Source organism: Capricornis sumatraensis, chromosome 3, assembly GCF_032405125.1.
Source record: "Capricornis sumatraensis isolate serow.1 chromosome 3, serow.2, whole genome shotgun sequence".
In the NCBI taxonomy this organism is placed as follows: domain Eukaryota; kingdom Metazoa; phylum Chordata; class Mammalia; order Artiodactyla; family Bovidae; genus Capricornis; species Capricornis sumatraensis.
This window is the reverse complement of record NC_091071.1, coordinates 64,083,537-64,109,799: the sequence shown is the minus strand read 5'-3', so window position 1 is coordinate 64,109,799 and position 26,263 is coordinate 64,083,537. Positions and strand designations below refer to the sequence as shown.

Below are 26,263 nucleotides of genomic sequence, written 5' to 3'. Positions count from 1 at the left end.
GGTCAATTCTAAAGGAGATGTTCATATGGATTGCCGCATTAAAGTATATGGCTTATCCTTAGTATGGAAGGGAGACCTGTCAATCCTGGTCATTTTATCAGCACCTTTGCTTAAGTAGGAGTCCACAGATTATTAATTTACAGCTGTCATGGGTGTTGGTGATCACTAAATCTTATCCCTATTTTCATTAAAAAAAAAAAAAAACACAACCACAAAACTAAAACTAGAGCTCAGTGAGGGCAAGAGTTAGTCATGTGGTAGGCCAGGAAAGAATTAGACCGACTCTCTGATTTTGTTTGTATACTCCACAAGTGAAAATAATTAGGTAAAAATCATTCTCCGAGTGTATCTTATAATCCTACTTTTAGCAATCTTGTAAATCATTATTTAAATCTGGCCCCTCAGCTCTTTGCACAGCAACTAGTAGTTTAAGAAAATAATGCCAACAAGTTTCTTGAGATGAGTGAGTACCTAATTAACTGACTTCGACCAACTGGAAAGGAAATGGCAACCCAGTCCAGTATTCTTGCCAGAATTCCATGGACAGAGGAGCCCGGCGGGCTACAGACGGCACATTTTTAACACTCTTTTAACACATTTTAACACTCTTTTCTAAAAGTTTTTTTTAAAAGCTTTCCTCCCATTTTCACTTTATTTAATCTTTCGGTCTCACCGCTAGGCATGTGGATGGAATCTTATAGTTCTCCAACCAGGAATGGACCCCCCCCCTCCCCCGCCCCCTGCGGTGTAAGCACAAAGCCCTAACTACCAGACCATCAGCGAAGTCACCCTCCACCAGTCTAGCTTCTGCTCTTTAAGGGTGAAATTCCACGGCGTCAACCGCGTTAGCTTTTCCAAGATGCCCATGATTCACGTGTCCGTGTGACATGGATTTTCAGTGCGGGCCCTCGCAGTGGGCGTGGCAGTCATTGACACCAGGCCTTGGCAATTGGAAACGTGCGAGGAGATGCCGAGGGGCGGAGAGAGCTTACAACTCTAAATTACAAGAAGGAAAAACGTGGTTTTAAGCACGGGAATAAAATGAATTCGGTAATAGATACCTAAAAGGCCCACGTGGGGGAGGGGAAAGGGGCGCGAGAAGAAAGGGAAACAGGCCTTTTTCTCCAGTGACGCGCGGTCACGAGGCGTTCTCCCGACGTGGGCGCATGCCATTGGCCAAACCCCAGGTGACGTCCTCGTAGCCGCCCGGGCGCGAACAGTGGCAAGGGCGGTGCCGCCCTGGAAGTTGGCGAGGCGAGCGCGCTCCCGGGGCCTGCCACGCCTCCATCCTCTGCCCGCCAATCCACTCTTCTAGTCCCTCTTCGCGCCCAGGTGGCCACGCCCCTTCCTAATTCTTCCCACCCCCCACCAGGCCGGTGGCGCGCGGAAAGTGCGTCACGTGACGGCTGGCTCCGCCTCTTCCTCTCGGTCCCATATTGAACTCGAGTTGGAAGAGGCGAGTCCGGTCTCAAAATGGAGGTAAAACCGCCGCCCGGTCGCCCCCAGCCCGACTCCGGCCGTCGCCGCCGCCGCCGGGGGGAGGAGGTATTAGGGGGAGAGCGGGGGGTTGCTGGGTAGTGGCCGGCAAGGTGGGGGGCCTGGCTCGGTGGGAGCGGGGAGGCCGGGTGGACCGGGTCGGCCGTCCCGCGCTCTGCGTGGAGACGGGCGCTGGGAGGGGGAGGGGAGCGGGCCTCGGAGCCCTCCTCGGGGCTTCTCGCCAGCCTTGCCGGCTCCCTGGGCTGCACAAATGGTCCCTTGGAGGCGCGGTGTGGCTGGGGAGACTTCGGGAGCGGAGCTGGCCCGCTGGCCGCGCGGCCTCGGATGCGAGGCCGAGGGCGGCATGGCGGGCCTCGGCGAGAGCGGTTGGGAGGAGGCGGTGGGGGAGGGGAGGGGACGAGCAGGCACATCCGGGCGAGCGAGCGGGCGGGCGGCGGCCACACTGACATTGATCCGCAGCCGCGTTACGAAATGGCGCATTGGCACGCAATGGCCGCCGCCTGGCTCCGCCGCGGGGGAGAGCGTGGGATTGGAAGGAAGAGGGAGGAGGCGGCCCAGCAGAGAATGCCGCAAATGGCCTCGAAGCTTGCGGCCTAGTGCTCTCGGTGATGTTCTCCCTACGCGTTTCTAGGCCTTAGCGATCTCTCAGTGGAGAATTTTATGTCTCGTTCTGTACATTGCAGCACTCGGTTGAAAACAAGTTTTTTTTTTCCCTGAAGTTTACTGTTTTAAAGTACTTCTTAAGCTGCCATTTTTGCTAAAGTACTTAGTGTTAACACGTAACTTCGCGCCATGTGGGTGAAGTATTCTATCTCGAAATTTGAGTGTGGTTGTAAAATATGAATTTGAAATTTTTCTCATCATTTTTTAAATTCTCTGATGGGTAGTAGGCTCTGGTTGTAGTTCCTTGGAAATTTGTTTTCCAGGCCTGCAACCAGAGTCGAATTTTTCATTTGAGAAAATTCCATGTGGGTTGTAGTTGTTTATCGATTTTGCGTTGTCGTCAATTAGATGCATTTAACTGAGCCTTGAAAAGGTGAAATTAAGTGAACTAATGCTTTAGGCTATTAATCATTTAACATTTTTTCCTAGCATGTGACAACCTCTTCATATTAAATGCCTTAGCGTCTCTACTTTTAGAAGACACAGGAAGACCTTAGAATGTAATGTATTTAAGCACTTTTGATGAACGATATCGTAATGCATTTATGTATTAAGTGGCTGTTCGTGTAATTTATTAAAGACCTAGTTGAAGTATAAAACAGTTCAGGTCATATGTTGATTTTCTGTAAATCTCAAATTTTTGTTTTGTTGGGCTCTTTCTTGTCAAACTATATCGAATACTGTACTTAACGTAAGTCCAAAACTGGTGGTGTGTGACCTAGTAAAGTGTTGGTTTTAATATTTTGGGTATGTGGTTGGAGTGCAAATAGGAAATTTTTATGTGGTAGATTTTTTTTCCCCCACAGGTTTTTTGGTGAGGGGGAATGCTGGTTTCCCCTTTCATTGAGAAATATTTGTTTCAACATCTTTATTTGCTTGAAAGTGGTAAATTTCCCTTTAAGTTTGTCACTTGTAACATGAGTTGTGTTTCACTGTTTTGTGGTTTAAAAGTAAATGGTTTGGGAGGTGTAGAGTCAGGAGGGAAGTTAGGAAGAGAAATGGTATAGACAAAATAACTGAATTCACAACACTAATTTCTTAGAAAGTGGATTCTCAATAGCCACTTCAGAAATAATCTACCCTCAGGAATTTGTTATTGTAGCTCAAAATTATGGGACTTCTGAATCTAGAATTCTCTTGGGCTTCAGTTTGGTTTTGAAGTGATGTTGGCATTTCAGAGTTTGGTTATAGGTTTTCTTGGTGTTTGGATTCCTTTAATCAATTGATGTGCACGATTCTACTCTAGTGTTTAACTGGATAAAGTGATAATGGTACAGGGATTTGTTGTTATTTGTAGGGGATTAAAAGTCTTTTGGATTTTTCTTTGCATTTAACTACTAAACGAAATAAAATGTATTGGTTTCTTTCCTCAGGGTCATGATCCCAAGGAACCAGAGCAGTTGAGAAAGCTGTTTATTGGTGGTTTGAGCTTTGAAACTACAGATGATAGCTTAAGAGAACATTTTGAGAAATGGGGCACACTTACAGATTGTGTGGTAAGTTATTAAAATAACAAAAAAGTTTCTCAAAAGAGGGCAGAGAACCTGTAGAGGTGTGTTTCAGTGCTTTAATTTTTTTATTTTGTAGGTGATGAGAGATCCCCAAACAAAACGTTCCAGGGGCTTTGGTTTTGTGACTTATTCTTGTGTCGAAGAAGTGGATGCCGCAATGTGTGCTCGACCGCACAAGGTTGATGGGCGTGTAGTGGAACCAAAGAGAGCTGTTTCTAGAGAGGTATTTTAATAATACCATGTTGTATGGTGTGAAATTGTAAAAATTTGAGGTTTTTTTACTTACATATTTTTTATTTGTAGGATTCTGTAAAGCCTGGTGCCCATCTAACAGTGAAGAAAATTTTTGTTGGTGGTATTAAAGAAGATACAGAAGAATATAATTTGAGAGACTACTTTGAAAAGTATGGCAAGATTGAAACCATAGAAGTTATGGAAGACAGGCAGAGTGGGAAAAAGAGAGGATTTGCTTTTGTAACTTTTGATGATCATGATACAGTTGATAAAATTGTTGGTAAGTAGCACTTTGAATGGAAGAGCTTGAATGAGAAAGAAATGGTTTGTTTGCTTTGTTTTAAACTTGCTGAATTGCTTATAAGTTTGTATTATGTATAAAATAGCATAGAAAAGTGTTTGGTTCAGTTTTCATGAAGTGGCTACACGTGTAACCAGCATCTGGATCAAGTGATTCACATCCCAGAACACTCAACCCCACTCAGAAGTCACTACGATTTTGATGATGATTTAATAAGTTATATAGCAGTAAAGGATAACATTTATTTGTGCTTTTACAGAAACATCAAATAACTTTTCTTTGTTTGTTTGATTAAAAAAATTTTAGTTCAGAAATACCACACTATTAATGGGCATAATTGTGAAGTGAAAAAGGCCCTTTCTAAACAAGAGATGCAGTCTGCTGGATCACAAAGAGGTGAGTAGTATCATATACGGATACGAAATAGACATAAGTTATGATGTCAGTTTCTTAAAGATCTTTCTTGCCTGTGTTCAAGGTCGTGGAGGTGGATCTGGCAACTTTATGGGTCGTGGAGGAAACTTTGGAGGTGGTGGAGGTAACTTTGGCCGTGGTGGAAACTTTGGTGGAAGAGGTAGGATGTTATCTTATTTTCTGAGAACATGTCTACCTAAAATTTGTTAGTAAATTGAATATACATTTAATTCGCACCTTTTTTTTTTTTTCTTTTTAAGGAGGCTATGGTGGTGGAGGTGGTGGCAGCAGAGGGAGTTATGGAGGAGGTGATGGTGGATATAATGGATTTGGAGGTGATGGTAAGTTTTGTAATGTTTTTCGACTTTATATTCATTTTCTATATTTCTGTGTGACTTGACTACTAAAGTATGCTTCTAAATTAATACTATAGACAACCAGACCTTTTTTCCCCTTAAGATTTAATGTTATCTTGTTCTTTTTGGCGGATAAGATTTATTGTATGGATAATTGAGGTGGAATTATTTTTCTCAGAGGAGACTGTTTACTCTCTATTTCTTAGATTTTTTAAAAAATGGAACAGTTTTTTACTATCAAAAGATTTAAGTTTTCGTTGTTAGTGGTTAATAGCCCAGATTGTAGCTGCTCTATTTATTAACCAGGTATCACCAAGTTTTAGTGTGTTAATTGGCCTGTTTTCCTGGGGCTTAAAAGCACAGTAAACTGGCATTCTATAACTTGACTGTACGTTTGTTTTTGTCTAAAAATTCAATTTGTTTTTCTAGGTGGCAACTATGGCGGTGGTCCTGGTTATAGTAGTAGAGGAGGTTACGGTGGTGGTGGACCAGGAGGATATGGAAACCAAGGTGGTGGATATGGTGGCGGTGGTGGAGGATATGATGGTTACAATGAAGGAGGAAATTTTGGAGGTGGTAGGCTTTCACTTGTTTTGAGTATTCAACATTGTTTTTATAGTTCACTACAGGCATTTTAGAAAAATGTTAAAACATGAAATTTCACGTTTTATAATAGAAAATACTCAAATAGTGGAAAGTTAAACAATTTTCTTACATTGTTGCGATTTAGTAAATTTGCAAAATGTATTCACATGTTCTCCATATTGAAATAGGACATTTAACAGTAATGTTTGTTGCCTGGATTTTTACTTTAGGCACTTTTAAGCTGGACAGATGGTGCTATAAATTGAATATGCAGACATGTTGAATAGGTGTTATCAGGATTTAGGTGATTAAAAATATGTCAGTGGTGTTTCAGACTCATTACTCCATACTCCATGATACTTAAAAGAACTTTATTATGAGTGTATTCAATTTCGAATTGTATTGCTGTATCAACAGGTTTTTCCTAATAGTCAATTTGAAATGCTTTTTATCAGTGATTTAGAAGTTATACTGTATCAGCTACAGTGAATCTATCAGATTTTATGGTGTTTGGTGTTGTGAAGAGAATGTTCCAGAGTGTAGCATTTAATATGAAGACTGGTAGCTGTCTAGTCTCTTGAGCCAATTTTCACTCTCTCTTCCTTTCCTGTGTATGTCTGAGATCTTTCTGGGGGAAAGAGTTTGATAGTTCTGTGAAATCTTAAAGGATTGTGTGTGTCAGGATGGTGCCGTGATTGTCAAAAGATAATGCAATGCATGTACGTATTAAAAACAAGGAAAATAACTTCTGTAGGTCAGCTACAAATAAAATCTTTGTTAATTTCAGGTAACTATGGTGGTGGTGGAAACTATAATGATTTTGGAAATTATAGTGGACAACAGCAGTCAAATTATGGACCCATGAAAGGGGGTAGTTTTGGTGGAAGAAGCTCGGGCAGTCCCTATGGTGGTAAATAATATTTTTTTCCTAGTAAAATTCTATATTGCCGTTTAAGTTAAAAACGTATATTTCTTTATAATCTTTTTATGTGTATTTCCAGGTGGTTATGGATCTGGTGGTGGAAGTGGTGGATATGGTAGCAGAAGGTTCTAAAAACTCAGAAGAAAAGGGTAGGTATCTTTTAAGTTTTTATAATGATGATAAAAGAATATGTGGAATTGTTCACTGAGTGTAATAATTTTTTTATCCTGTATTATTCAACAGGCTACAGTTCTTAGCAGGAGAGAGAGCGAGGAGTTGTCAGGAAAGCTGCAGGTTACTTTGAGACAGTCGTCCCAAATGCATTAGAGGAACTGTAAAAATCTGCCACAGAAGGAACGATGATCCATAGTCAGAAAAGTTACTGCAGCTTAAACAGGAAACCCTTCTTGTTCAGGACTGTCATAGCCACAGTTTGCAAAAAGTGCAGCTATTGATTAATGCAATGTAGTGTCAATTAGATGTACATTCCTGAGGTCTTTTATCTGTTGTAGCTTTGTCTTTTTCTTTTTCTTTTCATTACATCAGGTATATTGCCCTGTAAATTGTGGTAGTGGTACCAGGAATAAAAAATTAAGGAATTTTTAACTTTTCAATATTTGTGTAGTTCAGTTTTTCTACATTTTAGTACAGAAACTTTAACAAAATGCAGTTTTGAAGGTGTTTCCTTGTGAGTTAACAAGTAAAGAAGATCATTGTTAATTACTATTTTGTATGAATTTTGCTAAAGTTAACTGTAAAGAAACACCTGCTGACTTGCAGTTTAAGGGGAATCTATTCTCCGCATCTCCAAACCATGACATGAATGGCTCTGACATGTGGAGAGAATAGATATTTGTATGTTTGCAATGTGTGTTTTAGATAATAGAATTGGGTATTTAAATTAGCATATTTGTGAATTTAATAGCATTAAGATTTACCTTCAAATGAAAAATCTCAAAATTTCTATTTGGTTTTTGTGCATTTTCTTTCAAAATGTAATCATGATTTTAGTGTATTAGCTTTGCTGAGAGTCCTAGCTGTGTTTAGAACATCTCCATTCTACATTCACCTTGGTCACAAGTGAACTGCTGCCATAGTTTTATTTGGGTGTAAAGAATGTCTACTGCCCTCTGTTTAAATTCTGGGAAGGGGTAGTGAATGTTTCCCCTTTCCTCCTACCTTAGGAAACATTCTGAAAATGTTGAAAATACAAGACCACTAAGACTGCTGTATCTGAGCAAATTAGTGGCTATCTTTTTTTTCCTTTTTAAAGCACAAGAGGCCCGTAAATCTTCAGTTATTTTCCTTGGTTTAATATATATTTTTTTGATACAAGCTCTCAGAGCAAGGGAATAAAAATCATGCATTGTTGAACCATTAACTGGCTGGCATGCTTTCCTGTTTGTACCCTCTGCATTTTACTGGGTGAACACCAAGGATAGTCTAGATGGAAATCATCCCAGATACTTAACTGCAGTAGACTTGCAGCACAGTTGCTTAGTACAAAAAAGCTTTTCACTTCCCCGAGACCTGAATTCAAATTTGAATAGTCAGCTTGTACTCACTTAAAATCCCAAAGAACACACTGTTGCTCATGTGTATGCTTGAACCTAAATCATGTTGGTATGAGTTTACAATTTGTTTGGAAGATCCTTGTTGAGAAGAGTTTTAGATAACAAGGTCACATATATATATATATATATAAATCAATGTCTACTGTTTTGTGCCAGCTAGTGTTTACAATTTCATTCAAGCCCTGAGTATGTGCCCTGTTGTTATTGTTTCTTTGGCAGTTGAACGTTGAATTCGAGATTCTTAATTTTGTTTTAAGAAGTACTAAGCAAAACAAGCAATAAAGGGGGGATGGGGCGTGCTAGTGTTTGACTATGCTCTCGTTGCTCTAATTCTGTGCCTCTGTGCATTAATATTTGGATGCATGCCAGCATGGAAATTGGTCTTCACAGACACTGCAGTTTTTCAGAAAACACTCACAAACCAATAAATGTAACAGACAACATTCCATTTGTTAATGGACATATGTGAATAAGCAGTGTAGAAAATAGGCTAATTATCAGCAAATGGTTAAGTCTTTAACAACTTAAAAGTGTGGTTATATAAATGGACACTGTCAATGTTCATAACTTAAATCTGGGTATCTGGTCAAAATAATGCTTGGGAAACATTTTATTAAAATTAAGCTAAATTGTCTCAAGGTTTTTTTTATTCATATAATAAAGGTTGAAGGAATGGGGGAGGTTAACATTTTCCTGTTTCTATGTTTGTGAAATTGTTTTGACACAACCTTGACAGTATCCTTTAATGACATATGAGGTTAATTGTACTGTTAACAAAACTTTCTGTGTTCTGGAACTAGTTTAATAGTGAAAATACTGTCAGTAAGTTGATGTTTGCAACCTATAAGCAGGTGAAATCTGTGTATGTGACCTGTTTATAAGTTGTATTGTTAGCTTAGTTCTTGTGAACAGTGTGGAAAAGTTAAGCCATGAGGAGAGCGATTTAACCAGCTTTAAAGGACCTAAGAGGTGCTTTTTAAGCACGGTGTGGATCAAACGAGACTCACTAAGACAGGACTTCAGCAGCATTTTGAGTATGGACAAGTCAGCATAAATAAAGAATGACAAGGCAGCAGCAAGAGCTTCAACTACAGAGAAGTGAAGGCATAAAATACTATGGTGATAGTGAGCAACTTTCCAAAAGCTAGTTAAATCTGCTTATTACAACTGAAATATCGAAGAAGGTCTAGCGGGAAGGAGCTCTTCGCCTTTTGGAACACCAATGAGAGATAGTTGGCCACAGTCACTAGGTCTAGCATTTAGACCTGCGAGGAAGGGCAATAAGCATTAGGTAAGGTTTGAATTTGAATTTTTTCACTAATTAAAGAGTAATTTTTTGTAAAGCAAGGTAAGAGTAATTTTTTTGATTTTCAGGTTGAATGAGAACCCTACTTGCCTAAATGAGGAATGTCTTTCCTACCATCTTAAATACGAAGGTTTCTGGCTGGGTAAGGTTTGTAGCTCACAGTATAAAGCCTGATGACACCATTTCTTTTCCCGTAAATTTCTAGTACATATTTTAAAACTTAGATACATTGGCAAAGTTGTTCAGCTGAAAGTTTTGTCTTGAGGAATCACATCCAGCACATTTTAAACAGTTTTAAGATTTTCTCTGCAAAAACCATGAGTGTTGATCTTGAGTCAGATATAAACAATTCATTGTTGGTGTCTTTAGGATAAAGTCAATTTTTGGAAAGGGAGTGACCAGATTTTTTAAAGAATTTTTGTAACAAGCATGACTTGTAACAGAAGCATTACACTTCCAATCCTCATTCTAGGGGAAAAAAAAAAAAACCATCTGGAATGAACTTTCAAAACTGTCAGATCATAACAGATCTAAAAATGGTCTTCATTCAAGTGGCCTCATACATAAGTAAGTTCTCTTGCATATGACTTCAGGGAATTATTTGGACTAATAGGATAAACTTTCGGTTCTTTTTTAGTTTTGTTGTTGACCTGTTAACCAGAAGTAGTAGGGCCCTACATAAACTAAATCTCCTTTCTAGAAGACAACCTTTCCCAAAGAATAGTTAAAAAATACTACTCCATTGCTACACAGTCAGATGCTAATTGTTCATAAGGGCTATTATTGCTGCCCCAAAAGGGCTTGTTAAAATTTGAGATTTGGTGTTAATTCACTTTTTAAAATAACACTAGGGGAAGGGGACAGACAGTTAAAACTAGTTTCTAAATTATAAGTCAAGTTCTCATATATAAACAAGAGTAGTTAGTTTGCCACAGATTTATTTTCAGAGAATGGCTGGTTGGGTCTCTGACTAAATCAGGGCTGAGTTTCTACACATCATAGAAGTGTTAAATAAGGTAAATAGCCTTTTTAATTTCTTTACAACATGGTTTTTAATGACGCAAATTTCCTAAGATAATGAAACATTTTCTTTTTTAAAGGCAAGACATTGTTCTTTTCCAGTCCATCAATTTTATGAAATAAAGTGATTTTATTTAAATGTAGTTCCACTGTCATTTCTGAAAAATACGATGCTCTTAACTCACAACACCAGTAAACAAGTTATACAAGAGATGGTCAAGGCAAACTTTCTGTCAAAACTCCTAGGTTACAGCTTCCCACACTACATTTCTTTTTAAAGAATCAATTTACACTTACGTCCTAAAGAAGAAAATTTGGTAAAAAGGACCATTTGTTGAACAGTTGAAATAAAATTGGTTTTAAGAGTTCTAATTATGTAAGTCACAATTTGAAATACTTCTAATGCCAGTATCTCTTGGAACTCCAATAATTGTCACAAAGTAGTGAGTAAGCATGCTAATGTGCAGGGGTAACGTAAGGATTGTTAGCCTATATCAAATATTCAAGATTTCTTTTAGATCTCAATGTTTTACTCTGATTTATAAGACTTTAAGAGGTGGTCTGTAATGGATTCAGATGTTTTATTTGTAGTATAATGAAATGTTTACAGAAAGAACTTTTTCATTAAAATATTTTTAGAAATTGTGTGTGGTTTTGTCACTTTACAATGTTCACATGACTTCAATGGTGAATAGGTGGACGTTACTAATAAGTGAGAAAGGAAACCTGGAATGAGCCTTCACATCAGTTAAAGGTGGTAAACATCACATGAGGAATAGGTGTGGGAAATTTTACTGCCACTTAAGGATTTTGAGTGATAATTCAGGTGATTGGTGAGGAGTGAATCAACTTTTCTTGGAGACAAATTTTAGTTAATGTGAGTAAGTAAGCAATTCAGAAGAAAGGGGATTCCAGATGTTAGAAGGTACTCTATTTGGGTTTTTTATTTTTGGCTGTGCCAAGTCTTGTGTGGTGGGCATTCTTGAGTTGCGCTGAGTGGGGCTAGCTACTCTAGTGATAATGAGCGCTTCTAATCTTGAGAAACAGGCTCTCAAGGGCTCAGTAGTTGTGGCACACAGGCTTAGTTTCTCTGGTATATGGGATCTTACTCAACCAGGGATCGAACCTGTGTCCCTCCTCCCCCGATTACAGGGCAGATTCTTAACCACTGGACCACCAGAGAAGCCACAAGTATTTGGTTTCTTGACTTCGAGAAAGGCAATTGAGCATTTTTTCATTGACGGGTTGGGAAAACAACACTTATTTTAGGCTCTGCATTGATAGCTATTAACATGTTAAAAGCTTTGTGAATTGACATGGTCTTGAGGATTCTGGGCTGTTAACAGGATTTTGATATATTTTGCTTTTATTTAGTATTTCATAGAATAATGGCAATGGTTTTATATTCTGTGAAGCTGTAGGTTATAAATTGAGTTTAATGCTTGAGTAGTTAAGTAAGCTGTTTTCTCAGAATGAAAATGCAAAATGTTCAGTCAAGACAAATTAGACTCTCCCATGTACTGGAGTTAAAAGTGGGATCCAGTTAAAACATTGGGTTAATTGAATTTGGAATTGAGTATGAAGTCCCAAGGGTTGGGGGGAAGAGTAAAGTGTAAAATGCCAGTTTTGCTTACTGCTTTTTCAGTTAGGTAGGGGCAAGGGTGCATTAATCTGTGCCTGGCATGACACTGAAAGCTGCTTGGGAAATAATGGATTTATCTGTACTGTTTTTAAATTTATTGGTAATGTGAACAATGGTAATGTGAACAATGTTACTTACAAGGATGTGGACAGCTTAATGAGAAATGATAAAATTTCAGCACATCCATGTATATAGACATTAATAGTTCAGGCTTATCACAAGGATTACAGATTATCAGATGTTAGCTGTATCTGAAAAGTAGGATACATGTAATTTTCATTCAAAAATACATTGTTGAATTAGTCCATTTTGCCAACAAATCTTTGGTTAACTGGATCAGAAGTGCTCTTGACAGATTATTTGCATTTAACCTCAGTTGTCTTAACACCTTTTATTCATTAAGTATTGGAAAATATACAGTCAGTTTTCAAATAGTTTTGTGACCATGATCAAGTTATTAGGAGTTTATATGCCATGCTCCCTTTGGCAGTTTGGTGGTGGTAGCGGTCTGCATCAACTATGTAGAATTAAATCTTACTTGGAAAATGGTTATCAAGAATTAGTTTGACTCAGCAGTACGTGGTCTAGGCATCAAATAAGCCTAGTGCTGAGTTTAACCTTGAAGTTGTGGATAAGTGGCATTTTAAGATACTTGGCAACAGTAATCTAGTGATTAGTAAGTCTGAAGGTTAAATCTGAAAATGGACTTAAAGAGCTAAAGCTAGTACCTGTTCCATGGTTCCTAAAGTATTTTTTTTAGAGGGTGACAAAGTTAATGCTAATAGGTTTTCCCTTCCATGTAGAATCAAAGTTCTTGTCTAAATTATTCCCAGTTCTCAAGAGTGTTAAAAAGCTGGAATTGACCTAGTAATAATCTTTGAGAATATTTTGTGTATGTTCTGAGACTTAGAAGAATGGGTATGTAAGTTTAAGGTATTTTGAGGGGCCACACCACAGGCTTCAGGAGAAATCTTGCAAGAATTCTATACAACAAATGGATTATCATGAAATTAAGATTTCTAATGGAATGCTTGCTATACTTTGATGTGAAAGGCATTGGTACACATTTTGAAATTGGGAACTGAGTTTAAGGCTTAACAATCAGCAAAGTTTAAAAATCTGAGGAGTTAGTGATAAATACATTTCAAATCTTGATCAAGAGATGAAATCTACTTTTAGTCATGGGTCACTTAGAATTTCTTAGATTTTAAAATTCTGGTTCTGTGTAATGCAGTATGTATAGTACTTCAGTATAATAACTAGGTACTGAGATGTGATTGGTTGTCTTAAAATATTTCCAAATATAACTAACTCAATGAATGGGAGTGAAAGTATCTGCTGTCCTGCTAGTGGAGTGTTCGTGTGTGTGGCTGTGTGTGTGTGTGTGTGTGTGTGTGTGTGTGTGTCGGGGGGTGGGGGTGGGGCAGTGGTTAATAGATGCTAAAGTTAATTCCAGGTGCTCCAGATGGTGGCCACTGATAAGATTGTTGCCGTCACCCTCACCCAATATTTTATTTCAGGCTACTTTATTCTAAAGATGAGACTGTCTGGAGGTTGGGAAAGGGGTATCTTCTAGGGCTCTATCTCAATACCATTGTGGGAAGGAGTTTTTGGTCACATAGTCACTAAGTTGCGTTGACTTGTTTTGTGACCCCATGGACTACACCCCAGGAGGCTCCTGTTTATAGGTATTCCCAGGCAAGGATACTGGAGTGGGTGGCCAGTCGCTTCTCCAGGGGATCTTCCTGACCCAGAGATTGAACCCGAGTGTCTCACATTGCAGGTGGATTCTTTACCATCTGGGCTGCCAGGGAAGTCCCCAGCAGAGTCTACATTTGAATGCCTAGATTAAGCCTTAGTCGTTTTCCATCACTGAACTTTCCTGTCATCATCTGAGTCAGATTCTTACTAAGCTAATTCGACTAGTTCCTTTCTCTTGCTAATGTAGGGCCAAAGAAAAGATCATTTATAGAGTGCTTGCTACTAGCTAGGCTCTGTGTTTCTTTTTTGGAGTAACTCGCTGCATATTTATCCCTGATGTACAGATGAGTGAGCAGTGTGCTTCGCCTCACTGGAAGTCATTCTTGGGAAATGGCAGCAGCCCAGGCAGCTTGGCTCTAGGGCATGCAGACCTGTCTTGCTCCCAACGGATTGACAGGGCTCTGAGTAACCTGCCTGTTGCGTGTGCTAAACATGCTGAACCCTCAGATGACTTCTCTTTTCCCACTTGAATTTAAACATGACATGAGTCAGACATTTGATTAGATGAAGTGATGAGTGCTGTGAATGGTGTCGTGTGGGTGGCCTGCAGATTCTCCAAGTTTTAAAAGGCTTTAATTTTGTATTTGCTATTTATATATTTAATCATGGAATGTGTCCCAAAGTGAACTGATTTTCCCACCTAGACCTTTTAGCCAGTCTTAACCATGTGTGGGCAACTCTGTTCTTCCAGATGTTCAAGTATTTGAGTCACTTTCACCCTGCATTCATTCTACTGGAAAATCCTTTTAGCCCTACCTTAGAAACATGCAGAATCCACTGCCTTCTCACTGCTATAACCCCAGATTGGAGCCACCATGCCGCACTCGAGCATTTCAGAGCCTCCCCATTGGTCTGCTCCGACCTTTCTTTACTCTTGAGACTATTACAGACATACAAGGCAGAGGAGAATTCAACTCTGATGTTACTCCTACTTAACACATCCAGTAGTTCTCTAGGAGGCAAAAGCCAAGGTTATGAAGGCTTAACAAGGATATGTGCTGTGTCCTGTTTCACCAACCTACACTTTTTCTCCCACTCCACGTTCAGCCACATAGTTCCTGAAACAGGCCCCTAGCCTTACAACTTCTGTGGCTAACACTCATTGCTAATAGAATGGTCCTCCCACACCTTCAGATACAAATAAAAGAACCGGTGTTTTCATGTCAAGGTATATACAGCATTTTTCTTGGTTGAAATATACTTGCTGAAAAGAAAAATCTGATACACATCGGCCCCAATTTAGTGTGATGCTAGATATTGTCATGTAAGATTGTGAGTGAACTTCAAGGAAATAATAGAACGGTCCTGATATTCCTTTATTAGTACCAGCTTTTCAACTAAATTGTCTTTTAGCAGAGCTAAACAATTTAATATAAAATGCCATTTTTTTGTTCATATGGTATTTATAAAAAAGTACATAGTGGTTAGTTTTGCAACAATTTGCTTTTTAGCCAGATGTATCATATAAATCTATGAACGTAACAAATGAGATAAGAACAGTATAAATAAGGAGGTTTTGTAGTATTTACAGTATATAGAAACTAGCCCAAATGATGGTCTAAGAAATTTTGAGTTTACAAAGTTAAAGTGAAACTACTGATTCAGCATACTGATAACTTATTTTAATGCTTTTTAAAGTTTTATATTTTCTACACTAGTTGAGTATAATTTTGCATAGAATTACTTATAAAGTATATTTCTGCATTTCACATCACAGTAGGAGCTTTTTTAGTATAACAGTACAAAAAAAAACCCAAAATCACTATCAGAAGAGGCCAGAATCTAGTTTTTCTTAATATCTGGCCTCTTACTTTTGGGAACAAGGAATATATTGCCATCTCCTGTTTGCTGCAAGGAGTATTCACTTGGAGAGTAAGGCTTTCCATCTTCATCACGTAGCATGCTGAAGACTTCAAGATACAAGGTGCTGAGTTGTTTTTTCAGGAGATGGAGGCTTTTGTCATTTTCTCCTCTTTCTTTGAGCAATTTTTCTTTTTCATCTTTCAAATGATCTAAATCTTGCTCCAGTTCCACTATATTTTCCAGTTTTCTTTTTCTGCAATTCTGAGCAGCCACTTTATTCTTACCCCTCCTACGTATATCTCTAATTAATGCAAGTTGAGCCTCGTTGAATTGCTCCTTGGACATCATTTCATTGAAGTCCTCAACTGGGAGGTTAATGATCTTTTCTACAGGGAATGGGATATGGAGAGCTTTTGCCCGTAGCTCATCTCTTGTGAGGTGAGCCTCCAAGCGGCTTGAATGTTTGTCTTTTGTGAATGGGGTTTTTCGATGACCAGGACTTACAGGCGCTTCTTTCTTTGGTGCATTTTCACACTGGGAATCACATGCTGCAGCGCTGTTCCCCTGTGATGATGACAAAGGTTGGACTGGGTCCCCAGAAGGCCACACTGACTGTGTTTTGGGACCCTTCAGTTTGACATTTCCAGGGGCACTATCTATCTCTTCCATTTCAGAATCACTGAAGCCAAGCAATGTGTCTCCATAGATAGAAGATTCCACTGAGTGGTCTGGTGATGCCATGCTTGGACTTGTTGTGTTCAGTGAAATGCCAGAGTCAGAATCATTGAATTCTGCTGTTGTGCTTTCAGGGTGGTTTTGATTGAAGGCTTTACAAAGTGACAGATCAGAGAGATCAATGGGCCCGTTTAGAAGTTCAGAGAGTGACTGGCTTAAAGTAGCAGAGGAGGGTATGCTGTTGCTGGTACTGGGCTCTGCTATAAAAGCAGAATAAAATTCATCACCAAAATCTGTATTTACTGTGGCAGTTGAATTTAATGAATTCACTGTCAACCGGCTGGAGTCTTCAGTGGAGAGGATGCTGTTGAAGGAATCCTCAAAAGCATTGAGAAAATGTGGGCTGCAGTTACCAACTTCTTTATCCAGTGAGGGCATTGATGAATAGAAATGATAATTGTCAATTTCTGTCAGTTTGGTTTCTGGACTTGGAACTGTACTAGTCTCAGCCAGCTTGTCATTTTGAATATTAAGACACTGTGGAAAAGAAGTTTATACTATGTAAATCAAGGTTAAGCTATTTTTAATAGTTGATAATCCGTATCTGATGGTTCTCTCCCCCCACCCCGATTTCTCACCAAGCTCCTCCAGAATTCAGAGATAATTCCCATTTCCAACAGATACTTAACACCTGATCTATCCTCAGGACATCCAGCCCGTTTAACTAAAAAGTTCACTGAAGTGAGCATGGTGCCCAGGCCATCCTGACTAATTTAAAAGCACCTTCCAATTCTTCCTGTAAGTAGGTGGCATATAAATAATAAATAACTGGAATGACTAATTTAAAGGGCCTGAATATAAAATAGCATCTTTGGTATTCATTATACTAGATCTTAGTTACCTGTAATTCTGGAATGGATAGTAGTTCCTCCCAAACTTGCTCAATGTCCTCCTGCATATCGTCTAAATCAGCAGTGGCTACCTGAACGAACAGAGTTTCAGGTGACTGAGCCTGAGAAGGAGCATTGAAGACTGGGCTCTCGATGTGGCTGGGAATATCGGGAACAGGTGATTGAAATGTGGCCGAAGAAACCTAAAATTGAGAAGGCGTTTGTATGTGAATCTGCCACCAACAGTGGGTGGGTGCGCTCCAAGGCCAGCACAACATCTGAAGTTGGAATTGGCTGCAGTTCCCTATTTGTCATAACTGCTATTTCTATATGATCAAACCTTTTTTGTCTTGCCCAACTGACTCCAAGTTTATTCTTTAGCTTAACTGCTTTACCCTGTGCATTTGAAGGTAAACTTCAAAATGCCTAAGAACAATCTTTAGAATTGAATTTGTATCTATGTAACACCTAGTATAGTGATTCAGAAAATAAATTATTAAAATTGTTAACCGAACACGTCTTGGTTTTACTACCCAGTTTGCTTTCTACTCAAAGAAATCTAACTACCTGTAACAAATGAGTTATTTGCTTCCATGGTTTTGCTGATGCATGCATGCTTCTGGCTATGCAGGAGCAAACATTTTTGGTGGTCCTGCATTTACATCGGCAGAGGAAGGTTGGGGGTTTTTTTCCTCCAAATTGTTACCTATAGGCTGAGGTTTCTGTGATAAATAATTGCTCCTAAAGTGCTGTTTTATCTTTTTAATAGAGATTCATCAAGGCAGGGGTCCCCAACCTCTAGGACCTAATGCCTGATAATCTGAGGTAGAACTGATGTAATAAGAGAAATAAAGTGCACATAAATGTAATGCTCTTGAAATCATCTTGGAACCGTCCCCACCTCCCCAGTCCGTGGAAAAATTGTCTTCCACGAAACTGGTCCCTGGTGCCATAAAGGCTGGGGACCACTGCACCAAAGGGACTGACACAGGGTATGTTAGATTCAGTTGTGGAGACCGGCTGTTGACCAGATGTTAATACCTCATTGTCATCTACAAACAGGAATGTCTCTGCCAAAAGCTGCATGCAGTCATCGAAGTACAAATCATCTGCTTTGGGAATGTGGGCTACCTGCACAAAAGGGAAAGACACAGAAGAATAAAAAAATTGTTAAGTGTTCATAAAATGTTTACGATCTAGTTAATCAAATATCTCTTCAGAAGTCAATTTAGTAAAGAGCACAGAATCAAAGCAGACTCTGGTTTCAAATCGTGGCCCCCTCAATTTATTGCCCAGTTTCTGGGCAAGTTATTTAACCTCTGAGCTGCAGTTGCTCATCTGTAAAGTAGGATAATGGTATTTCATATAACTGTTGTGTTGATTAATCAATATTAAAACAGTATTTGGCCCAGTACCATGAGTAATCCCTACTACAACAGTTCTGCTACTGTCCGTACTGTTGCAGCTGCTTGATCCAACAATAACAATACAATAACAATAACAATTTGTTGTCCATACAATAACAATGTTTTTCACAGCTTATAAAGAGCTCTTCCCTGTAATATATATGTCCTAATTGTTACACTCTGAGGTGAGGTAAGTCAGGCATTGAACTCATCAGGGGGCTGAGGTTGGGAGGTTGACTTTTAATAAGGCCTTGAAGTAAAAGGCAAAGCTGGAACTCAGATTAACCCCTGGGTCCATGTTCTTTGGGTCCTGTCCCACACCTTCCCAAGAACTGAGTGCGCCGTGTACCTGGGAGTAGTTGGCAGACCCACTGGCTTCTGATGCTGTGTGCTGTGCTGGCTGAATGTGGAGGAACTCGCCGGTCTCGTAGTTGGCAGACCCACTGGCTTCAGATGGTGTGTGCTGTGCTGGCTGAATGGGGAGGAACTCGCCGGTCTCTTCATCTAATTGTAACTGAGCAAAAAAGGCTTTCTCTTGCTCCTTTTGGAGTTGTTCTTGTCTTTCCTTTTCAAGTTTTTTCTGTTTTTCCAGCTCATGCTCCTTCTGTCGTTGACTGAAGTCAAATACCTCTCGACTTACCCCGAGATCTATATCTTGCCTCCAAAGTATGTCAATCAAATCCATGTCCTATGTTTAACACAAAAAAGGATGGAGAGAGACCATGGTTAAAATGGTTTTAAAATAGTAGATAACATAATTTATACCACTGCTGATAACAGGGGGTAGTTACAAATAAAATCTGAATGGGAACATAAATCCAGTGTTCTGGAAGGGCACAGTAATTGTATCTAGTGTCTGCATGTATTCATTTTTCTTAAAATCACTCTTAAACACAGCTATTCATTCTTATCATTTATTAGTTATTTGGATTATTAATTGGGTGATGGTAGAGGTCACTAAAAGCAAAGTAACAGATGTTGCACGTTAATGTTCTTGAATCAAAAGAAACCCCACACTTGTTTAATGGAACAGAAAAATTAGAGCAAGCACCCTGAGCCAATGCTTTATCATGAGAAATGGAGTTTGAAGAACATGACTGAATATATGGAATTTCCTCCTAAACTTGCTTAGCAAATGCCAGTTTACAGAGGGGGAAAAAACTGCAAGTTAAACTGTCAGTCTTGCAGTTGGGAGACACTACTTTTCTTTTGGTCTGCCTACAGTGGATTATCTTTTGTTTAGCATTTCTTGCTACATTTGTCTCTGTGGTTACTTATTAAAAACAATTTCCTCTTAATCTTTAGCTCCTGAGGTATGACCACGTTGGTAAGGTCAAGTCCTAGGGACTGTTAATCTTGTGATGTGTGTGGTAAAGCAAGAGGCTGTCAGAAGAACTGCGAAAGGGGTAGTGCCCACTAGGCTCACTCCTGATAAATAATCCTGTTAATAACACAAGCCAAAAAAACATGGCTCCAGGGAACAATGGAAGGTGATGTTCTGACATAAGGGGAGAATCTTATAATGAGCAATTGGTTATTCTGATTTATATCAAGTCTAGGCACATTTTATAACTATAAATGTTAAAAACAATTTCTGATTTAAAATTTAAGTTTTTGTTAAATTCTGAATGGGGAATTTAAACATTTCTATTTACTAGATCATTTACATTGAAAACAATGAGATGGAGGCTGGAAAAATCAAGACAGAAAGGGAATTGGGGCTGAAGGCCAGTAGACTCAGTGTGCAAACATCGAGCTTTGGACGACGGCCGGCGGTACTGGGCTGCCCAGTGCATTTACAGCTCTATTATCTTCAGCCTCCAAAGGACAGGAACAACATGGCAGTTCCTTAGCTGAGCAGTCAGGCTATTTCACCCAACCGAGTACAAGCACAGATCACCCAACCTAGAGGCAGCCCAGCTAGCTGGAGAGTAGAGGCCATCTCTAGCCTTGATTGAAAGTTGGCGTTTGAATCTTAAAAGCTATGAAATCCCACCCATGAGATAAGTTATCCTAGCTTTAAACAGTGAGTACAAAGCACACACAGCAGCTGCTGCTGCTAAGTCGCTTCAGTCATGTCTGACTGTGCAACCCCATGGACGGCAGCCCACAAGGCTTCCCCATCCCTGGGATTCTCCAGGCAAGAACACTGGAGTGGGTTGCCATTTCCTTCTCCAATGCATGAAAGTGAAGTCGTTCAGTCGTGTCCGACTAGCGACCCCATGGACTTCAGCCTACCAGGCTCCTCCGTCCATGGGATTTTCCAGGCAAAAGTACTGGAGTGGGGTGCCATCGCCTTCTCTGACACAACAGCAGCAGGTATAGTTAAAGCCGTATCTGTAGCTCTTGAGAACTGGCTAGGGTATACCCGTTTTTTTTAAGACAACATCTATTAAGATCTTTCTATATGTGCCAAGCATTGTTTTAAGTACTTCAGATATATACAAACCAAGTCTCAAAATCACATGAAGAAAACATGTATCCCTATTATACAGGTAAGTATACTGAGGCTTAGATACTCCTGGAAAGTGCCAGAACAGAGAGATATTGGGCTTCCCACGTGGCACTAGTGGTAAAGAACCCACCTGCCAGTGCAGGACATGTAAGAGACATGGATTCGATCCCTGAGTCGGGAAGATCCCCTGCAGGAGGGAATGGCAAGCCACTCCAGTGTTGCCTGGAGAATCCCATGGACAGAAGAGCTTGGTGGGCTACAGGCCATGGGGTTGCAAAGAGTTGGACACGACTGAGCCACTAACTCTTTTCACCTGGATTATGTTCCCGGCCACAAGCAACAAAATAGAAATTGTGGAGCATTCAGTCATATGTGACTTTTCTCAGGAGGCTCCCCACTAAAACAGAATAATTTCCATTTTAAAAATTGTTTTGCCTTCAATGGACATGTCTACACAAAGGTCATGTGAAAGAGAGAGGCCCAAGGTATATAGAAACCTACACTAAAATTCTAATTAGGTTGGGCCATATCTTCTTGGGGAAATCTAAATACAGCTGTCTGGGCCATTCTCCAAACCGGAGCTAACAAGGTGCTAAGTAAGGAGATGGTTGGCATGTTCACTCCTACTAAAGGCTCGTACTAAAAATTAAAGAAATGTGTACTCATACAGTTTCAATTGAGCTCTATAGTTTTCTGCCCTTCTTAAGAACAGAACATGGAAAGCGCATTGAACTCAGAAGATTCACAACAGAGAAACCCCACTACTTGTCTCTGCACCTGGGGGCCACGGACCACATCCCTCCCTCACCTTCCACAGCCTGTGGCTTCCTTGTTAAGAGGTCCCAGGATAAAAACCAGTATCCAGTTTTGGCTTTCCCACAAAAGAAAGCACTGAAGAATTTATTTTGGAAACACTTCACAAATATGATGAGTCCAAAGTATCCCTAGAAACCAGAACTATGGGCAGGAGGAAAACTAATTTATTCTAAAACTATCAGTGGCAATCACACCAAGATTTGATATAACTCTTCTTTCCCTTTCCCTGCTCTCCTCATCAGATGAGATGTCTTGAGTGGGTTCAGATAGTTAAGCTATAAATTATTCCGTCCTACCCCTATAATACAGATTTTGGTGGATCAAATGAAATGTGAAGGAACTTTATAAATGTAAAGTATATGCAAGTACTGATATGCCTCCCAATGGGGATGAGTCCTTCTGCTTGCTGTAAGTGACACCAAACTCCAGGCCAAAGGAGAAGAATGAAGTTGCAGACCTAATCGGAGTGGGAGCCTTGAAACACCACTCGGTCTTGAAGCTACTTGGTTCCTTCTCAAAGAAGGTCGGAAATTGACCACTGGGCATGTGCCATGGGTGTTGTAAATTAAACAACACACTTATGTACCCAAGTAACACCCTCTCAATTGCTACTCAATTTCTGATATGACTGCCCTTCAATGCACAGCTCCAAACCAATTCAGTGTTTTAAAACTCCCCATAACATAATTAGGCAAGGGCACCTTGATAGATCCTTTATCAACAAACCAGAAACATAAAACACAAAATGGCCAGTGACAACATCAAATTGCTCAATGCAGGCTGGGCAGTCTTCATGGAGATTATCACACACCAAAACAGTTTTCAAAGTGTTCTCAGAGGTTTTGCTATTTTTAAGTTTATATGTTTATTCTTGCTATGAGAGCTCTCTAAAAGAAAACATCTGCTTGAAAATAAAAGCTGAGTTTTAACCACTTCGAATTCCTAAACATGTGTTCTGATCAAATTCAGAATGCAGCAACAAAGGGTTGCTTGTCATAGCCTTGATATATCATACATTGTGTTACTCAGATTTTCACCTGAGTTTCAGAAGAAAAAAATCTGTGGGCATTTGTTATTGTTTGAAATATTCAAATATTTAAGCACAGCAGAAGTTTGTCCACACACGTCTCACTGGCAAGGAGCCCTGCAGCCCCAGGACTGTAGTAAGCTGTCTTGAAGGAGCCCTGTGACTGGGCATGTGACTTACTCCACAGATGACCCATCTCTCTGCAAAGCTCTCAAACTATCTAAGGAGAAATTGTTGGGATGGTTCTTGTAACAAACAAGAGCATGACAATGGACGGGGTGGAAGGAAAATGGCCAAGGAAGAATGAAACTGCTCTTGCACACTTCACCCTGAGGCACTGAGGAAGCATAGCTGCCCTGCAGCAGGGCAGAGAAGAAAGGTCTGGGGAGGAAGGGAGAATGTATGGCTTTCAACAGGCATCTCCTTAAGCTTCAAAGTGTTCTGAGGGCGTTCGGCATGTTCTTGAGGGCAGTGTGGCACTGGGTGTAAGCCTTCACGTGCCACACTGTTGTTCTTTCGTGACCCCTGAGTTACGTTGCTAGCTTGGCTTCGACAAAATAAGACAATGTATTAATACTAAGAAATGTTTGACAGTTCACAGTAAATCGCCATCTGGCCCAGTGGAAATAGTCATAACTGGAAAATGTATATATATCATCGTTTGCCATCTGGGTAATCTGTTACTCGTTCTATGGGAAATCTGAAGTTGGACTATTAACTTGGACCACTTTAAAACAAACATCTTTGTTCCAGGATAAACAAAGAAGAAAACCCTTGAACATGAATCCCAGAATAATGTCTTTTGCAAGCTAATTTTAGTGCTCTGAATAAACTAGCATTTTATCATGCTCAGATGATTCCCCCCAAATCAGAAAAGATAAAGCAAAGGTATTATGAACTCCTAAATTAAAGCAATTCAGTAAGCTAAGGCTTTAGAAAAGTATCTAAAATGAAATGGTTTCTATCACATACATTCACATGTATAAATGAAACCAGTACCCCCAACCGTTTGCCTCTCTCCCCTCTCCCATCCTCTGTTCTGTCCAGAGGATGAAGGAAGGTGATTGGGGGGGGGGGGGGGGTGTTTCCTTCTAAACATACGTTTCTCTAATAAAATGTTTTTTAAAAATTGCAAGGATAATTCTGTGAACAATAAAAACTGATCCTCACTTCCAGTCGCACGGTGTAAGTGTTAAGACAATGTCCCAGGTGATTCCTTCTTAAAATCATGTAATTCCACTAAGAAAATAGTAAATCTTTTAAAGTTTATTCTCCTGATATTGACAAATATTAACAACTAGCATTCAGAGTCTAAATTACACCCAGTAATACTTTTCTTTCAGACGTTTCAGTCTTTATATCACACCCAGATAGTTCTATTATTAATCTAAAAGCCAAATCTGGTTTAATACTTTTTTCCATAGAAGCTGCACAAATATCTTTGGGCAAAACCGGATGGAATATGAATCACATCCTACTGTCCCTTAACACAGGTCAAATCAACAGCTATAGGAAGGCACAAAAGCAAGTGAGGGTGCGCTCAGACCTGAAGAACTGATTCAACAATGTAAACGCCCTCCTTGATTTACAAGGCTCTACCCTGCAGTATGGCGCCTACCACTAAGGTAAAGTAACACCAAGCAGGTGTGTGTTTAAAATACATCTCACTGATGACTATTCTATTTCATAATATTTATCTATTTACTTCTCTCCTGCTTCATTACACGAAGATACACAAGACAAGGTCAGTAGTTCTCTCGGAATTCTAGAGAAGGCAGATGACTGGTTATTCTTTATAGTCTGCCCACATTCAGGTACTCTTGATTCTACTGATCTGATTTGCCAATTTCTGAACATATTGCTAGAATAATTGTGAAGTAGGTGGTTAAAAACAAAGGTTGAAAAAAAAAAACATACGGAATCACAGAATGTTACAGGTGGAAGAGGCCTTACAGACACTGAGGTCAAGTGTAAATGTCACTGGGTTAATTTCTGTGTAACTACAGCTCTATTTTAAAAAATAACTGGCCTTGCAACCAGTTTGTATGTCAGCAGAGACCCCTAATAGATAATAATAGTTACCACCAATCCAAGTTTTCCTTCTAGAGTAACCTTACTAAGGATTATTTCCCCGGTCTTCAGTAACTAGCAGTTTTTAACAGCATTAAAAAAAAATCTCAAACACACCAAAACATGACTTATTCAATGACTTAAAATCCTAGATCACAAATTTGCTATTCCCTGGGTTGCAGACACATCCTCCTACCTTTGTGTCTTTCACCTAGAAAATGGCCCCATTTCCTCACCGACCAGCTTATTACTGTCTACATTTTCATGGGCTGCTTCCTGCTCACAAGTTTCTCAGCAGTGACTCAACCTAAGAAACATGATCCAGCCAGTTTCCTGGAACTTTCATCTATTAACACTTGTCTGTACACTGCAAAGCATGATGCAAAGATAAAGCAAAGCCTGAAAGTGGATAGAGTAAGAATTTGGACTGTTTATTTTCCTAAGAGGCATATATGTGTTTGGCCAAAAAGAAACCAGAAAGGACAGTTAATTTCCAAAACAGCAGGTGATCCCACTGCTACTGATTCCAAAAGTGAATCTGATTTTTCCATGGGAAGTTTCACACCTGGATGCCAGCAGAGTTAATTTCTGCTCGTTTGTGGTATTTTTGCAGGATGCGGCTGTTGGGCCTCCATAGAAGGCAACGGCAACCCACTCCAGTACTCTCGCCTGGAAAATCCCATGGGCAGAGGAGCCTGGTATGCTGCAGTCCATGGGGTCGCGAAGAGTGGGACACGACTGAGCTACTTCACTTTCACTTTTCACTTTCATGCATTGGAGAAGGCAATGGCAACCCACTCCAGTGTTCTTGCCTGGAGAATCCCAAGGACAGGGGAGCCTGGTGGGCTGCTGTCTATGGGGTCGCACAGAGTCGGACACGACTGAAGCGACTTAGCAGCAGCAGCTGTTGGGCCTCAAATGGCTTATGCAAGGGTAAGTCACTGTGTTGAGTGGCTTCGTTTGATAAGCAAATTTCAGGAGCCATTTTTTTTCACCTCCATTTTTGAACAAGCCATGAAGGTATTCAGCTCTGGATGCTGCACTCCACACATGAAAGTAACTTTGTGAATAGGTCTATTATCACTACTAGAATGATTCTATAGGAAAACACACATACCCTTTCTTACCAACAGAACCACTCTAACTTCACTCAACATACACGCTGACATTAACCGAGTGTGAACTAACCAGGTCATCAGATACCCGCCTTGGGGCCAAACAGCCCTGCTTGCTCAGTCTCCTGCTTCTGCCCCCCGCCCCCACGAGGGAGGGCAGTGCCCCAGCACGCTCGAACCCCTGGAACTCTCAGCTACTCCTGCCACTTCTAAACCCCCT

At 40.0% G+C, this 26,263-nt stretch overlaps 2 protein-coding genes across 8 annotated transcripts in view; one reads left to right on the top strand and one right to left on the bottom strand.

Annotated features, from left to right (window-relative positions):
• Positions 1-1,427: 1,427 nt before the first annotated feature.
• HNRNPA3 (heterogeneous nuclear ribonucleoprotein A3) lies at positions 1,428-11,005 on the top strand. 4 transcript variants are annotated; one of them, XM_068966813.1, is made up of 11 exons: positions 1,428-1,545; positions 3,534-3,656; positions 3,748-3,894; positions 3,975-4,185; positions 4,513-4,602; positions 4,685-4,780; positions 4,881-4,961; positions 5,406-5,552; positions 6,349-6,471; positions 6,563-6,632; positions 6,727-11,004. In XM_068966813.1, the coding sequence occupies exons 1-10, from the start codon at positions 1,474-1,476 to the stop codon at positions 6,613-6,615; spliced, it is 1,143 nt and encodes a 380-aa protein (XP_068822914.1). In that variant the 5' UTR covers positions 1,428-1,473; the 3' UTR covers positions 6,616-6,632; positions 6,727-11,004. The 4 variants fall into 4 exon arrangements, with proteins under 4 accessions (XP_068822914.1, XP_068822916.1, XP_068822915.1 ...); XM_068966815.1 differs by having other exon boundaries at positions 5,406-5,549; positions 6,727-11,003; XM_068966814.1 differs by having other exon boundaries at positions 9,432-10,992.
• A 4,098-nt stretch (positions 11,006-15,103) lies between these two features.
• NFE2L2 (NFE2 like bZIP transcription factor 2) overlaps positions 15,104-26,263 on the bottom strand; it is a 32,626-nt gene continuing 21,466 nt past the window's right edge. For 3 of the 4 annotated variants that reach the window (XM_068967203.1, XM_068967206.1, XM_068967204.1), the window contains exons 2-5: positions 18,910-19,248; positions 18,196-18,285; positions 17,166-17,357; positions 15,104-16,801 (exon numbers count right to left, since the gene is read on the bottom strand). In XM_068967203.1, the coding sequence (XP_068823304.1) occupies positions 15,569-16,801; positions 17,166-17,357; positions 18,196-18,285; positions 18,910-19,248 (1,854 nt within the window). In that variant the 3' untranslated portion in view covers positions 15,104-15,568. Of the gene's footprint in view, positions 16,802-17,165; positions 17,358-18,195; positions 18,286-18,909; positions 19,853-26,263 lie in introns of those variants that run through there. The other variant, XM_068967207.1, reaches the window with a different exon arrangement.